This window comes from Mustela nivalis, assembly GCF_964662115.1.
Source record: "Mustela nivalis genome assembly, chromosome: 19".
NCBI lineage: Eukaryota > Metazoa > Chordata > Mammalia > Carnivora > Mustelidae > Mustela > Mustela nivalis.
Window position 1 is genome coordinate 6,424,955 of NC_139038.1, and position 14,741 is coordinate 6,439,695.

A 14,741-nucleotide genomic window follows, 5' to 3' on the forward strand; every position below is an offset into this window, starting at 1 on the left:
TAGAAAGAGACAATTCCATGACCACTTAGGAGATATTAAGACATCTTTTTTAGTAATTAAAACAAGCAAGCAAAAACAAATTAGTAACTAACATAGAAATTATTTAATTAAGGCATAAATCAATCACAAAAATATAACTTTAAACTCCCATGTTTAAAAATTAAGAAATGCCAATTCTACACAAACTCCTACAGAAAATTTAAAAGAATACTTCTGAACTCGTTATGAAGCCAAAATTACTCAAATACCAAAACTAAAAAAAAAAAAAAATTACCAGAAAAGTAAACTGCAAAACAGTATCCTTTCTAAGCCAAGATTTTAAATTGCTAAATTCCTTTTTTTAAGTATTTGCTTTGATTTTGTTATTACTTTTGATAGTATTTTATGAGGAAGCTGCTTACAGTCTCTAAAGAAATTTTGAATGTAATCTCTACCCCAACCGCCACCTCTGCCTGCCCTGCCTACTGCTTCCCCTGCTTGTGCTCTCTCTAACAAATAAATAAAATCTGAAAATAAAAAAGACCAAGGAGGACTTTTTGCAACAACATGAACTTAGTTTAACACTCTAAAATCAATCTATATATAAAACTTCTAGAAAAAAAAGAAATCTATATAAAATCTGTATAACCTTGGATTAGTCAAAGATTTCATTTTTTAAAAGATTTTATTTATTTGAGAGAGCAAGAGAGTGCGGGAGAGCACAACGAGGGTGAAGGGAAGAGGGAGAAGCAGACTCCCTGCTGAGCACGGAGCCCAAGGTGGAATGTGGTACTTGATCCCAGGACTCCTGAGCTGAAGGCAGATGCTTAACTGACTGAGCCACCCAGGAACCCTAGTTAATGATTCCTTACATGACAACAGATAAATGGACTTCCTCAAAATTAAGCACTTCTGCTCTTTGAAAGATATTAACTAAGATAATATATGAAGAGAAGCCATAGATTGGAAGAAAACAATTGGGAAACAATAAATTGTAATAATCAACTTGGTACTTTACATTCAAAAAATAACTGCCACAATTAATTGACTACTTTTAATAAGACAAGGACGGACACACATTTTGTATACATTTTCTATTTTAATCCTAAGGAACAACCCTAAGAGATGGAAACTATAATCCTCATTTGACAGATAAATTTAAGAGAAGTTTACTGATTTGGCCAAAAACATATAGATGATAATCTGCAAAACCAGAATTTGAACCCAGTTCTATTTCCAACATCAATGAACTCAAGATCTTAAGTATTCCATTATACATCTTTCTATTAAAATAACCTGAATTGGGGCGCCTGGGTGGCTCAGTGGTTAGTACTCTGCCTTCAGCTCAGGTCATGATCTCAGGGTCCTGGGATCGAGCCCGGCATCGGGCTCTCTGCTCAGCAGGGAGGCTGCTTCTTCCTCTCTCTCTCTGCCTGCCTCTCTGCCTACTTGTGATCTCTGTCTGTCAAATAAATAAATAAAATCTTAAAAAAAAACAACCCTGAATTTACGTAACATGGAAAAAGCGTTTGAAGCAAAATGTGTACGTGGCTGCAGCCTCCAGATTTACAGGCCAGTGAACTACAGATTTTACTTACCAAATTAGGAAAACAATCCCTGGTATTCATAAGTTTGCTCATGTCTTTGTCTCATAAGAATGATATCTGTGATAGTATAGGATTTATATATCATCTGAGACTACCTTATACCTCTAGATACACCGCAAACTAAGTGGTACCATCCCTGTGCTATGGAAATGAACTGGTTAGCTGCCTAAAGTGCAAGAATTTGCATGCATTTTTCAGTCCTCTGTTTTGGATTGCGTAAGATCCTTTCCATAGGAAACTTTCCCTCCTTGGAACCATTGAGGACAATATCTAAAGGAGTGGGCAATTAGGGCAACATCTAAAGCATAAGCATTATTAACCATTAACACAGAGTATGCATTTGTGTTTCTGTCCTTTTGTTTGCTTATAGCTTTTATAGGCATTGATTCAATAAATATTTCCAACAGTCTTTGTGGTGAGTAGGTGGTAAGCATTAACCCATGTAAGGTACAAAATGGAGGCAGACATGAATCTGGTTGGCTCCGTTGGTAGAGCATGGGACTCTTGATCTCAGGGGTCATGAGTTTAAGCCCCACATTGGGTATAGAGATTACTGTAAAGTGGGGCACCTGGGTGGCTTAGTCGGTTAAGCATCTGCTTTCAGCTGAGGTCAGCATCCCACGGTGCTGGGATCAAGCTCCGCATTGGGCTCCCTGCTCGGCAGGGAATTGGCTTGTCCCTCTCCCTGCTGTTCCCCCTGATTGTGCTCCCTATCAAATCAATCAATAAAAAGCTTTTTAATTTTTTTTTTAATGGAGGCAGACTGGCAGTAAGTGTTCATTGTCCAGGTGGGGCTCAAGAGAGAACCAACCTTCTTATCCTCCAAACCACATTCCAGATACTAAATCAAGGCCCTCCTGAGCAGATGGAATCTTTAGGCTTTTGCAAACATGTAATCTTTCTGACCTATGATTGGGTACTTTCCTGACCTATCTAAGTAAGCCCTTTCTTCCACTCATAACTGGTAGTAACTTCTGTGTTCTTTGAAACCCCAGACTGTTTACTTCATTCATTCACAGTTTCATTCAACAAATATTAAGTAGGATTTTCCAGGTTTAAGGCATCGTGTATTTCCTTGTACTTAAAATTATGTGTGAACTAATATTACCCTAGCTTTTGGGCTCCTTGAGGACAGAAAGCTCTTACCCAACTCATGTGTACATTTCTTGAAATGCTTAACACAAATCTTGGCATTTGGTGAGTACTCATTAAATACCTGATGACTTGGGGCACCTGAATGGCTCAGTGGGTTAAGCCGCTGCCTTCGGCTCAGGTCATGATCTCAGGGTCCTGGGATCGAGTCCCACATCGGGCTCTCTGCTCAGCAGGGAGCCTGCTTCCCTCTCTCTCTCTCTGTCTGCCTGCCTCTCCATCTACTTGTGATTTCTCTCTGTCAAATTTAAAAAAAAACAAAAAAACAAAAAAACCTGATGACTTGAAGTTTGACCAAATTCCAATTCAATCCTGTTCCTATTCCACTGAATCAATAAGGCAAACAAAATCATTTCATGATTGTATACAACCCTTCACTTCCTCCCATATCCCATTTCTAAGTACCACCTTCCCTGGAACTAATTTTTTTTAAAAGAGAATCCTCATTTGGGATACCAGAGGAGTGTCATTAGGCATGTAAAAAAAAACCAAACACTAAAAATAACTCACCCTCCTTGTAACTCCAGTGGCTCTTATAACCAGGGCATGAGGTAATGGAAATGCTCTGGACCATGTATCAGGAGGCCAGTCCTGGCACCAACTTGTAGCAACACCTTCATCAAGGTCTATAGATCTGTGTGTTGTTCTCATCTACCCTAATTATAAACTCCTTCAAAGAAGGAACTGTCTTTTGTGAAGAACTGGGATCTAAATAAAATCGTTGGGATTTTGACTCCAGATAACCAACTCTACATACTTCTGGATTAGTTCATGTAACCTGCAGACACGTGAGGAATCTCTGTTGTGCTGTCCTTCCTGAGCCAAGATACTGTCACTGGGAGGGAGGTAATTAATTTAAAATGGTCTTTCTGCTCTCTCGATCTGTTCTCCACCTCCCTAGGTCCAAAGACTTGGTGGCCGTGGGACAAAATAAAACCAAGTTTACTTCCAGAGCATTCATGCTCCTTGGGCAGCTGGGTTAACTAACCCTACAGAACAGAGCGTGGCTCTGAAATGAGGAATGTGACTTCACTTTTGTGATCATCACCTTCTGAGCAAGCACTGGGGTCAAGCTTGAAAGCCACCAGAGCCACTCTGTTGGTGACCTGCAGTGGCCTCAAACGAAAGGCGTGCTGCTCCGGGATTTCTGTGGGTTAAGGGGCGCCAAGTCCAGCAGGAAGCGAGGTTCAGAAGCCTCAACTGTACAGCAAGCACTGTCTCCACGGGTCTGTGGGGCTGGGAGGGGGCGATGAATTCCCCCAACTCCTTTGCCCTATGGCGCCATTTTGGGAGCAGAGAACAGGCGATTCCGACCGAAGAGAAGTCGAGAAGGTTCCTCGGGGAGGATCTCAGAGGCTTTCCACAGAAGGAAACTGGCTTTGAAGAGGGAAACTTCTCCCTGAAGGGAAAAAAATGTAGTCGTTCGTCGGGTCCCTGTGGCTCGAAAAGGCCTCAGTTCTAATTCGTTTCCTGACAAAAAGCACTTGTGGAAAGCGCCAAGGCTCCACACCTCGGTCCGCCAGGCTGAGAAAACTTTCTGAGGAAAAGAAAAAGCCACCCACGCTGCTTCGCCACCACCTTCGAGCCGGTGTGCGACACCCCTTTGCAAGGGGGCGCTCAGAACGTCGGACCCACCCCTCACCGCACCCGTGCGGGACTCCGGCCGCGCGCCCAAGCTAAGCGCGTGCGCAGAGAGCCGCGCGGCCGCTCCGCGCAGGCGCCGTGGCCATTTCCGGGCTCTCTTAGCCGCTCCCTCTGGGCCTCGGTCCTCCGCCCGCGCCCGCCGGAGCCTGTTCGCGTCGACTGACCAGAGTCCGCGAATTCTCCGCTCCGAGCCGGTCCGCACTGCCCCGATCCCAGGTAAGGGACAGCAGGGCGAGCTCCTGGCCCTGTCGGCCGCCACTGGCCCGGCCTCGCAGCGGAGTTGAACCCGCGGGGGCGGTGAGGCGGGGGCTTAGGCCGCTGGGCTCAGGGGCGGGCCGGGTCTCCTGGCCCGGCCTCCGGTGGGGGCGGGGGATCCCCATTCTCCGTGGGGCCAGCTGAGCCCCTGGGGTTCCCACACACACAGATCGCTTCTCTCCAGATTTTCCAGCTCCGAGCCTGCTTCGGTGCCAGAATTAGCGGCTCCTTCACCTGCGCTTCTTAGCCCTCTTTGCTCCTCTATGATGGGCGTTTATCACAATCTGTAAAATTGTAGTAAATGAGATGACCTTCCCCCTCGTCGAGCGTCGCGACGAATGTTCCTTTCTTTAGCATGTAGAGTAGGTACTGCGCGGTGGGCGACCCTGGACGGTCCCGGTCCTGTCTAGGGGAGCCTTCAGTCTTTGAGCTCTTGCTGGGAGCGGGGGGTGGGGCGCGCTCCTGAATTCGAAAGACCCTCCCCAGAGTTCTTTAAGCTTCCTCCGCTCGAGTGCCGCCTTCTCTTAAGTCAGTATCGCACAAACCCGCCCCTGCTCGCTCCGTGGGGCCTTTTATGTACCCCCTTTCACGTTCCAGCCCCTCCAGTAGGACAGCCCCGATTCCAGTCCCGGCACCACCACTTCTTTGGGAATATTGCTTCTTTAAGTCCCTGTTTCCTAGTCTGAAGTAGGAAGATTCTTAGGGCCTTTTTTTTTTTTTTTTAAATCAAGTGAGCTTATTTGCATTAATTGCCTAGAATAGTACCTGGCCCAGAGTAGGTTCTTAATAAATACTAGCTATTCCTACTGTTCTGAGGATTCTGTGCATATGTATCTTCTCTTCCTTTCCTAACCTCCCCCCCACCCCACTTCCGCCCAGACAGGAGGACCAGGAAAGTGTCAGATGTATTTATGTGTCTGGCCCTACCCCTGTACTTAACTACACTGCTGGGAACATGGTAGACACTTAATAAATTGTAGCTTAGAATCTTTGATTAGAAAGCCATCTGTTCTCATACGGCAGCTTTGGAACTTGAAGGAAATGTTAACCTACTTTTATCTACTTCAACTCATTGGCTGAATTACTGAAGTTAAACTAGTTCAGCTCTTTCCATTTTTAAATCAATTTTTTTAAAAGATTTTATTTATTTGATAAAGAGAGATCACAGGTAGGCAGAGAGGCAGGCAGAGAGAGAGAGGGGGAAGCAAGCTCCCTGCTGACAGAGAGCCCGATGCGGGACTCAATCCCAGGACTCTGGGATCATGACCTGAGCCACCAAGGCGCCCTTAAATCAATTTTATCTCACCTTTTGGTTTCAGGTAGGTCCTGGGTTTTTCAGGTATCTAAGGAAAAAAGAGGGGGTATCAGTCTGGAGGGTGTTTTTACCCTGTTAGGGAGTGGGCGTAACTGGCTGCTTCCTACCATAGGATTCGGAAACCTTCCAAGGTTAATGCATCTACTTACCACAGTTAAAGAAGGGGATTATCTTGGAAAAATAAAGCACTTGCTTGGAAGAAGAGTGCTGTATTTTGATCTAGTTAACTAATCCTATGCTGAAACAAATTCTGCGTAATGAAGTTTAAAGTGATCTGCCAGTGAGGCTGGTGCCTGGCATCGAAACCTTGTCTCAGAATGCTGTGGAGGGTGTGGTGACCTTGTTGGAGTACCTGGGATTGCTGGGTTGGGTAATGAGAGCAATTAGAAACTGGATGAATCACAGTGTTGGAAACTGATCCTAAACAAGGAACTTAAATCTTCACTGTATAAATACTTTCAGGCTTCAGGGCCAAGAATTCAAAATGTATGCATATATTTCCAGGTTCAGAGGATAATAACCAGTGTGTACTTCTAGAGTTGGGTTTAAAAGCCTTGGGTCCAAGGACGAAAGGGAACTAACTCAGCATCACTTCTGAGCTACACATTTGTACTACACATTTTCACGTGTTATCTCATTTAATCCTCATACCTACAGCCTTGGGATGTCAGTGACATGTCCACTTTGCATATTTTTTTAAAAAATGAGATTCAGAGATGTTGAGTGACCTGCGCTGGGTTTCATAGCCAGTGTGTGATCAATCCAAGATTCAAACTCAGTTCCCCTTAGCTCCAGAGTCCATGGCAACCAAACATCAGAATGACTGTACTCAAAGTGATAGATCAAAAAAGGAGTTGGGTTGTACGGCGAGTGCCTGGAATCATACTATAAATCATTGTAAGTCGTTTTTTCTCTCAGTGCTCTACAATAAGACCTTAACAATAGAAGCTGGTCAAATTTCATGTCACTGCCTTTATTGTCCCTTTCTCTCTTACCTGCTCTCATTAAGACAGAAGTTTTCAGGTGTCACTTAAATATTAGAGTTTGGAATTAGAATTATCATGCTATGACAGAAAGCATCTTTTTCTTGGGACAGAATTCATGCTATTACTCTCCTGCACTCACTGAATTTGAGGAATACAGACTCTGTTTACTGGATGCCTTATTAATTTGACAAACGAGCGTTGTCGTACTCTACAGACTTTAAATATCTACATGATTATAAATGAAGTACAGGTCTGAGTGTGTCTGCACATATGGAACTTGAATGATAGAATAAACTTAGAAATGCAATTTTAGAAAGTAACTATGCCATTATGAAAATGTTTATCTCTTTTGAAAGCTTTGCTACTTTGCTTAAACTGAGTTGAGGGATGCTTGGCCGGCTCAGCCAGTGGAGCATGCAATTCTTGATCTCAGGATTGTAAATTCAAGCTTCACTATGGGTGTAGAGATTACTTAAAAAGAAGTCTTTAAAGAAAAGCTGGTTAAAGAATGAGAACGTCTTTGCAACTGTTCCTTTTTTAACTATACATGAAATAACGTGCTTTTATTGCGTGTAGTCACATTGAATTATTTGTAGGTCAGTTTTGTTTTAATTAACAAATGGGCCTTTAAAATACAGCTTTTGAACTAAATTGCTTTTAATTAAGAAGATATTTGTGACATGGTACGTTATTTTGAGTAACTGTGAGTAAAACCTGTTGTGAAGGGTGAGTATCTGATATCAGCTGTAAAGAGAGAATCATGCAGTGAGCATCTGGAAGTTTAAGTAAAAACACATTAAGCAGCCTCGTTTGAATTTGTTTAAAACTTTTTTTTTTTTTTTTTTTAATTTCCAGTTAGAGGCTGGTTTTCTTTACTTGTGGGTTGCAGTTTGCTTTCTAGAACATGTAAGAGTAAAGAACCAGTGACCTAAATATCTTCACTTTAGAGTAGACTATGAAACACTGACATTTCTCTGCCAGTTCAAGATATCATATGTTTTATTTAAGGGTGCACTTTATTTCTTTTTGACCTTTGGATTCCTTTACAACAATTAACAGAGACATTTCTTCTGTCTTCCACTGAGATTGATTTCTGTTTTGTCTGCTGAACTTTGTTCACTTCATAACCTTCTGCTGTCCTTTCCATTCATTTCCTATTTACATCCAAATTCCTGTCTTACATTTCACTATCCACTCTAGGTTAAAGACTTGTACTGAAATGTATTGAAACTTCAGAGTGTTGTGTATTTAAAGTTGTATTTAAAATATTGTATTTAAAGTATTCTTTTTTTTAAAATATTTTATTTATTTATCAGAAAGAAAGAGAGAAAGCATGCAAGCAGGCAGAGACGGAGAGAGAGGCAGGCTCCCTGCTGAGCAAGGAGCCGGATGCGGGACTTGATCCCAGGACTCTGGGATCATGACCTGAGCTGAAGGCTGCGGCTTCACCCACTGAGCCACCCAGGCGTCCCTGTATTTAAAGTATTCTAAGAGGGGCACGTGGTTGGCTCAGTAGGTTAAAGCCTCTGCCTTCGGCTCAGGTCATGATCCCAGGGTCCTGGGATCGAGTTAAGACATTGGAAATAACTCCATATTGTTATGTAATATGTAGTACAAATTCATATTTTCCTTATTGTACCAAATATGTCTTCTATGGCTGTTGTTAAAATAGATTACAATCAAGTATCATTTTTCGAATTTGATTTTCATAGCTCTTTTAATCTAGAACAGTCTTCTGCTTCACACCCATTGCCTTTTATGAATAATAGTCCAGGCCAGTTGTTTTCTAGGATAGCATATATATATCCTGGTTTGAACTTTTTACTCCCCCATTGTGTTATTTGACTCGTTCCACTCCCCTTTATTTCCTCAAAACTGGGAAGTAGGTCTGGTCTTGATTGGATTTAAATCAAATATGTGTGGCAGAAATACTTGGTAGGTGGGTTGGCGGTATTACCAGGTTTCTCCAGGATAGTCCTGTGATCTCTTGTCACAACATAATAATGCCCCTTTCTGCTTTCTTAAACATTTTCTGGTGTGGATGATAAATTAAATAGTCACTCTTTTTAAGTGATGATGTGTGTACTTCGTGTTTCCTCCCATCGGGAAGCCCATCAGATTAGATTGTTCCAGTCTTTTCAATAATAACTTTGATCCCTTGGTAAGATGGTGACTGCCAGATTTTTTTGTTGTTGTTGTTAAGGCTCATTTTTCTCTCTTGGAAATTAGTAAATAATCTGTGGGGTGATAATTTGAGACTGTGTGATTTTCCTGTACCCCAGTAGTCTTTAACTCATGGTTTTAGAGTCCCTTGATGACCCTTGACAGAATAAACTATATATTGGTACATTGGTGGTTACAGTGCTTGTTGTATTTAAATGATTTAGTATTGACATTGAGGTTGATATTTTTAATGGGACAGTAATGTTTTATTCATCCCCAAACATTGTGGGATCCCCAGATAACTTAAATATGTGTTGCCTGCCTTTTAAATGCTTTTTTCTGTTGCTTATTACAGCTTTCTATCCTTTGAAAACACTAAGAATAATGTCCCTACATCAGTTTTTACTAGAGCCAATCACCTGTCACGCCTGGAACAGGGATCGTACCCGTAAGTATGCTATTACTTTTACTCCTTTATTTTGGTGCCTTTGATATCTTTATGTGTGAGCACTTTTTTAGGGACCACATATTTGTGTCACATGTGAAAAGGGCATGGCCATAGATTCGGTAGGGAACTAGGTTCAGTTGTTTGGTTTATAGATAAGAGAAACCAAGGCCTAGAGTTTCCAGTGGAAAGACTTTCTAATGGTTAATGTCAGAGCCATTGCTAGCATCTAAGCCTTCTGGCTCTGTGTCCATATCTTTGTCTACAGCACAGGTTTATATCAGAGGCATCTTTCATTGGCATAAGAGCCCAGGGTCTGGGGCACCTGGGTGGCTCAGTAGGTTAAGCCTCTGCCTTTGGCTCAGATCATGATCTCAGGGTCCTTGGATTGAGCCCTGCATTGGGCTCTCTGGTCAGCAGGGAGCCTGCTTCCCCCCTTTCTCTCTGCCTGCCTCTCTGCCTACTTGTGATCTCTGTCTATCAAATAAGTAAATAAAATCTTTGAAAAAAAGAAGAAAAAAAAAAAAGAGCCCAGGGTCTGGAATGGTTGTGTAGTAATGTGACAGTCTTCCAGTATTTAGTCAGAATACTAAGACCTAGAACTAAGCCATTACAGAGATGTATAGTTTACCCCTGATGTGTTAAGAGCAGTATTAGCTAGTATTTACTGTATTATTTGTAATAAACTTGAGTTTCTAGTTTTCTAGCTCCAACCAACTAGAAAAGAATGGAAAAGACTCTTAGAAGTCGACACAGGAGGTGCCTGGTTGGCTCAGTCATTAAGCAGCTGCCTTCGGCTCAGATCATGATCCCAGGGTCCTGGGATTGAGCCCCTCATTGGGCTCCCTGCTCAGTGGGGTGCCTGCTTCTCTCTCTCCCTCTGCCTGCTGCTTCCCCTACTTGTGTGTGTGCACCCGCATGCTCTTTCTCTCGCTCTCTGTGTCAAATAAATGAAATCTTATAAAAAAGAAGTGAGCATAGTACAACAAGCAAAATTGCAGAATATGGAAGAAGGAGGCCAAAAGAAAACCCTTAAAACAGATGCAGAAGCATAGTAGCGTGCCCATGAGTTACTTTGAAAATTAAATTATAGGGGCACCTGGGTGGCTCAGTGGGTTAAAGCCTCTGCCTTCAGCTCGGGTCATGATCCCAGGGTCCTGGGATCGAGCCCCATATCGGGCTCTCTGCTCGGTGGGGAGCCTGCTTCCCCCTTCCTCTCTCTGCCTGCCTCTCTGCCTACTTGTGATCTCTGTCTGTCAAATAAGTAAATAAAATCTTTTTTAAAAAATTTTTTTAAATTATGTTCTCTGTCTTCTTTAAAATAAAGCTTTATCGGGGTACCTGGGTGGCTCAGTCGGTTAAGCATCTACCTTTGGCTCCAGTTATGATCTCAGGGTCCTAGGATGGAGCCGGGAATCGGTCTTCTAACTCAGCGGAGAGTCTGCTAATCCTTCTTCCTTTGCCACTCTCCCTCCACTTATGCTCTGTCCCTCACTTTTTCTCTCTCAAATAAATAAACTATTCTTGGAAAAAGAAAAATAAACTTTACTGAGATAAAATTCACATAAAATTCACCCTTTTAAAAGATATGTCAGCAGTTTTTAGTAGTATATTCACAGTTATGTAATAATACCACCATCTAGTTTCAGAATATTTTCTGTCACTCCAAAAAGAAACTCTGCACCCATTAGCAGTTATTCCCAGTTTTGCTCAAAACTTCCAGCCTTAAGCAGCTACTCATCCATTCTCTCTGCATGGATTTGCATATTTCTGGACATTCTGTGCAGGTGGTGTCATATGATATGTGGCTTTTTGCATCTAACTTCTCTCACTGACCGTTCTGTTTTCAAGGTTTATCCATATTGTACAATGTGTACATTACCTTTTAGGGCTGAATAATATTCTATAGACATGTCATATTTTCTTTTCTTTTCTTTTTTTAGATTTGTCTATTCTGGGGGTCCCTGGGTGACTTAGTGGATTAAAACCTTTGCCTTCGACTCAGGTCATGACCCCAGGGTCCTGGGATCGAACCCCATATCGGGCTCATTGCTCAGCAGGGAGTCTGCTTCCTCCTCTCTCTCTCTGCCTGCCTCTCTACCTACTTGTGATCTCTGTCTGTCAAATAAATAAATAAAATATTTTAAAAAATTGTCTATTCTGGAGAGAGCGCATGCACATATGCAAGTTGGGGGAAGCGCAGAGGGAGAGAATCTTCAACCCGACACCCTGCTGAGTGTGGAGCTCGATGCAGGGCTCGATCTCACAACCCCCGAGATCATGACCTGAGCTGAAATCAGGAGCTGGATGTTCAGTGTACTGAGCCACCCAGGCAGCCCCTAGATATACCATAAGTTTATTCATCAGTTGGTGGATATTTGGGTTGTTACCACTTTTTGGCTATTATGAATAATGCTGCTGTGAACATTCCATGTACCAGTTGGGTTTTTTGTTTTTTGTTTTAAGATTTTATTTATTCATTTGACAAACAGAGATCACAAGTAGGCAGAGAAGCAGGCAGAGAGAGAAGATGAAGCAGGCTTCCCGCTGAGCAGAGAACCTGATGGGGGGCTTGATCCCAGGACCCTGAGATCACGACCAGAGCCGAAGGCAGAGGCTTTAACCCACTGAGCCACCCAGGCACCCCTGTGTACCAGTTTTTATGTGAACTTATGTTTTCAATTTCCTGAGTTTATACCTAGGAGTTGAATTCCTTGGTCATATAGTAACTCTGTGGATCATTTTAGGGAGCTGCCAGTCTGCTTTCCCAAAATGGCTGTGCCATTTTATGTTATCAATAGTAGTATATGAAGGTTCCCATTTGTCTGTGTCCTTGTCAATACTTGTTATTGTTGGCCTTTTGTATTACAGCTATGTACCCATTATATTCTAGTGGATATAAAGTAGTATCTCAATGCAGTTTTGATTTGCATTTCCCTGTTGATGACTAATGATGTTGAGCATCTTTTCACATGTTTATTGGCTGTATATCTTCTTTGGAAAAATGTCTGTTTAGATCCTTTGCCTTTTTTAAAAATTGGGTTGTCTGTTCATTGTTGAGTGGTAAGAGTTCTTTTGTATACTTGATACAAGTCCCTTACACAATATATAATTTACAAATTTCCCATTCTGTGGGTTGTCTTTTCACCTTTTGGGGCGGGGGGGGGGGTTCTTTTCACTTTCTTGATCATGTCCTGTGAAGCAGAAAAGTTTTTAGTTTTGAAAAAGCCCAGTTTAGTTTTTCTTTTGTTGCTGTGCATTTGCTGTTGTATCTAAGAAACCATTTAATTCAAGGTCACAAAGATGTATACCTATGTTTTCTTTTAAGAGACTTACAGTTTTAGCCTTGTATATACATTTTGTATCCATTTTGAATTAATTTTTGTCTAAGGTGTGAGATAGGGGACCCAGCTTCATTCTTTTGCATGTGGCTCTCCAGTTGTTCTGACAGCGTTTGTTGAAGACTATTCTCTCCTTAGCGAACTGTCCTGGTACTCTTGTCAATAATCAGTTGACTATAAATGTGAAGGCTTATTGGACTCTCAGCTCTGTTTCATTGATCTTTATGTCTGTCCTAATGTCAGGACCACACTGTCTTGGTTACTGTAGCTTTATGTAGTAAGTTTTGAAATTGAAAAGTGTGAGTTCCAACTTTGCACTTCTTTCCCAAGATTCTTCCAGCTCTTCTAGGTCCCTTCCATTTCTGTATGAATTTAAGGGTCATTTTACTAATTTCTGCAAGGGAGCCAGCTGAGATTTTGATAGAGATTGCTTTCAATCTAATCTGTAATGTGACAGAATGGTGACTCTAGAGCTTCTATATTGTGATCATCTCAGTTTCATAGCCGAGTTTCATGTGTCCTCTGTCTCTACTTTCCCATGTAAAAATGGGTTTTTGGAGTATTTCCAGTTTTTTTTTTTTTTTTTTTTAAGATTTTATTTATTTATTTGACAGAGATCACAATTAGGCAGAGAGGCAGGCAGAGAGGAGGAAGCAGGCTCCCCGCAGAGCAGAGAGCCCGATGTGGGGCTCGATCCCAGGACCTGAGATCATGACCTGAGCCGAAGGCAGCGGCTTAACCCACTGAGCCACCCAGGCGCCCCTATTTCCAGTTATTTTTAATAGAAAGTTATCATTGTTTTCATTTAGGCTACTTGATAAACTTAATATATTAAGGACTATTTTTATTATTATAATTTGAAATTTATAGCATTTTTCAACTTTAGATTTTGGATTTGGCTTTTGAAGCATCTTAGAATTTTAGAGAAATATATGTAACTGGTTTTGAGAAAGTACTTAAAGTCTTAGGATTTTAGAGCTCGATATTTATCTGGTTCCACAGTTTCATCTGTAAAACAGATGTAACTTTCCTAAGGGCGGAAAGGGAAAGTAAGATAGTAGAAGGGGGAAACTAGTAAATGATCTAAAGTCTGAATCATAGATCCTAATTTTAATTTTAAGAAATCAGTATTTTGGGTGCCTGAGTGCTGAGATGGTTAAGCCTCTGCCTTCAGCTCAGGTCATGATCCCAGGGTCCTGGGATCGGGTCTAGCACAGGGCTCCTTTTTCAGCAGGGAGCCTGCTTCTCCCTCTGTCTGCCATTCCCCCTGCTTGTGTGCAAGCTTGCTGGCTCGCTCTTTCTCTGACAAATAAATAAACTCCTTTAAAAAAAAAAAAAAAAGCCAACTGTAACATCTCTCCTTTTTGGTGACAATTTCAAGTTCAGGTGATAACTGTTGACTTTTTTCCTCCAGAGATTGCTCTTAGCCCCAACAATCACGAAGTCCACATCTATAAGAAGAATGGGAGCCAGTGGGTGAAAGCTCATGAACTCAAGGAGCACAACGGACACATTACAGGTAAAGTAAGACCCCCGTGAGCTTAGCGTGATCCTGGCAGCTCGAACAGCCGTCCATTAAATAAAGAGCCTGACAAAGTAGGTCTGCCTTAATATTTAAAGTTGGGCATCATTTACTGAGTTTTCTTTGGAAAACTTGAGAAAATAAGCATCATAGTGATCTCAGCTTTTAAGTGCTCTTTCCAGCCCCGCTGATCCACAGCACCCCACTAGTGTAGGGAAAACACAGATCCTGCTCTGAGGGGTGAAGAGCTTAGATGAGGTGACGAGATGAGAAAGTGAAAACTAGACATCTAGCGTGTCAGCTGTGGGGAAACATAACGCCAGATTGTGTTC

The 14,741-nt window shown here is 42.0% G+C and overlaps 2 protein-coding genes across 2 annotated transcripts in view; one reads left to right on the plus strand and one right to left on the minus strand.

The window, feature by feature from the left end:
- KPNA7 (karyopherin subunit alpha 7) overlaps positions 1–4,375 on the minus strand; it is a gene marked incomplete at its 3' end in the record, with an annotated part of 118,825 nt that extends 114,450 nt beyond the window's left edge. The window contains exon 1 of the mRNA XM_082713065.1: positions 3,249–4,375. Coding sequence (XP_082569191.1) covers positions 3,249–3,312 — 64 coding nt within the window. The 5' untranslated portion in view covers positions 3,313–4,375. The remainder of the gene's footprint in view (positions 1–3,248) is intronic.
- A 70-nt stretch (positions 4,376–4,445) lies between these two features.
- The window catches only part of ARPC1A (actin related protein 2/3 complex subunit 1A), a 30,698-nt gene continuing 20,402 nt past the window's right edge, over positions 4,446–14,741 (plus strand). Inside the window, exons 1-3 of the mRNA XM_082712778.1 lie at positions 4,446–4,598; positions 9,457–9,549; positions 14,302–14,406. Of these exons, the coding sequence (XP_082568904.1) occupies positions 9,486–9,549; positions 14,302–14,406 (169 nt within the window). The 5' untranslated portion in view covers positions 4,446–4,598; positions 9,457–9,485. The remainder of the gene's footprint in view (positions 4,599–9,456; positions 9,550–14,301; positions 14,407–14,741) is intronic.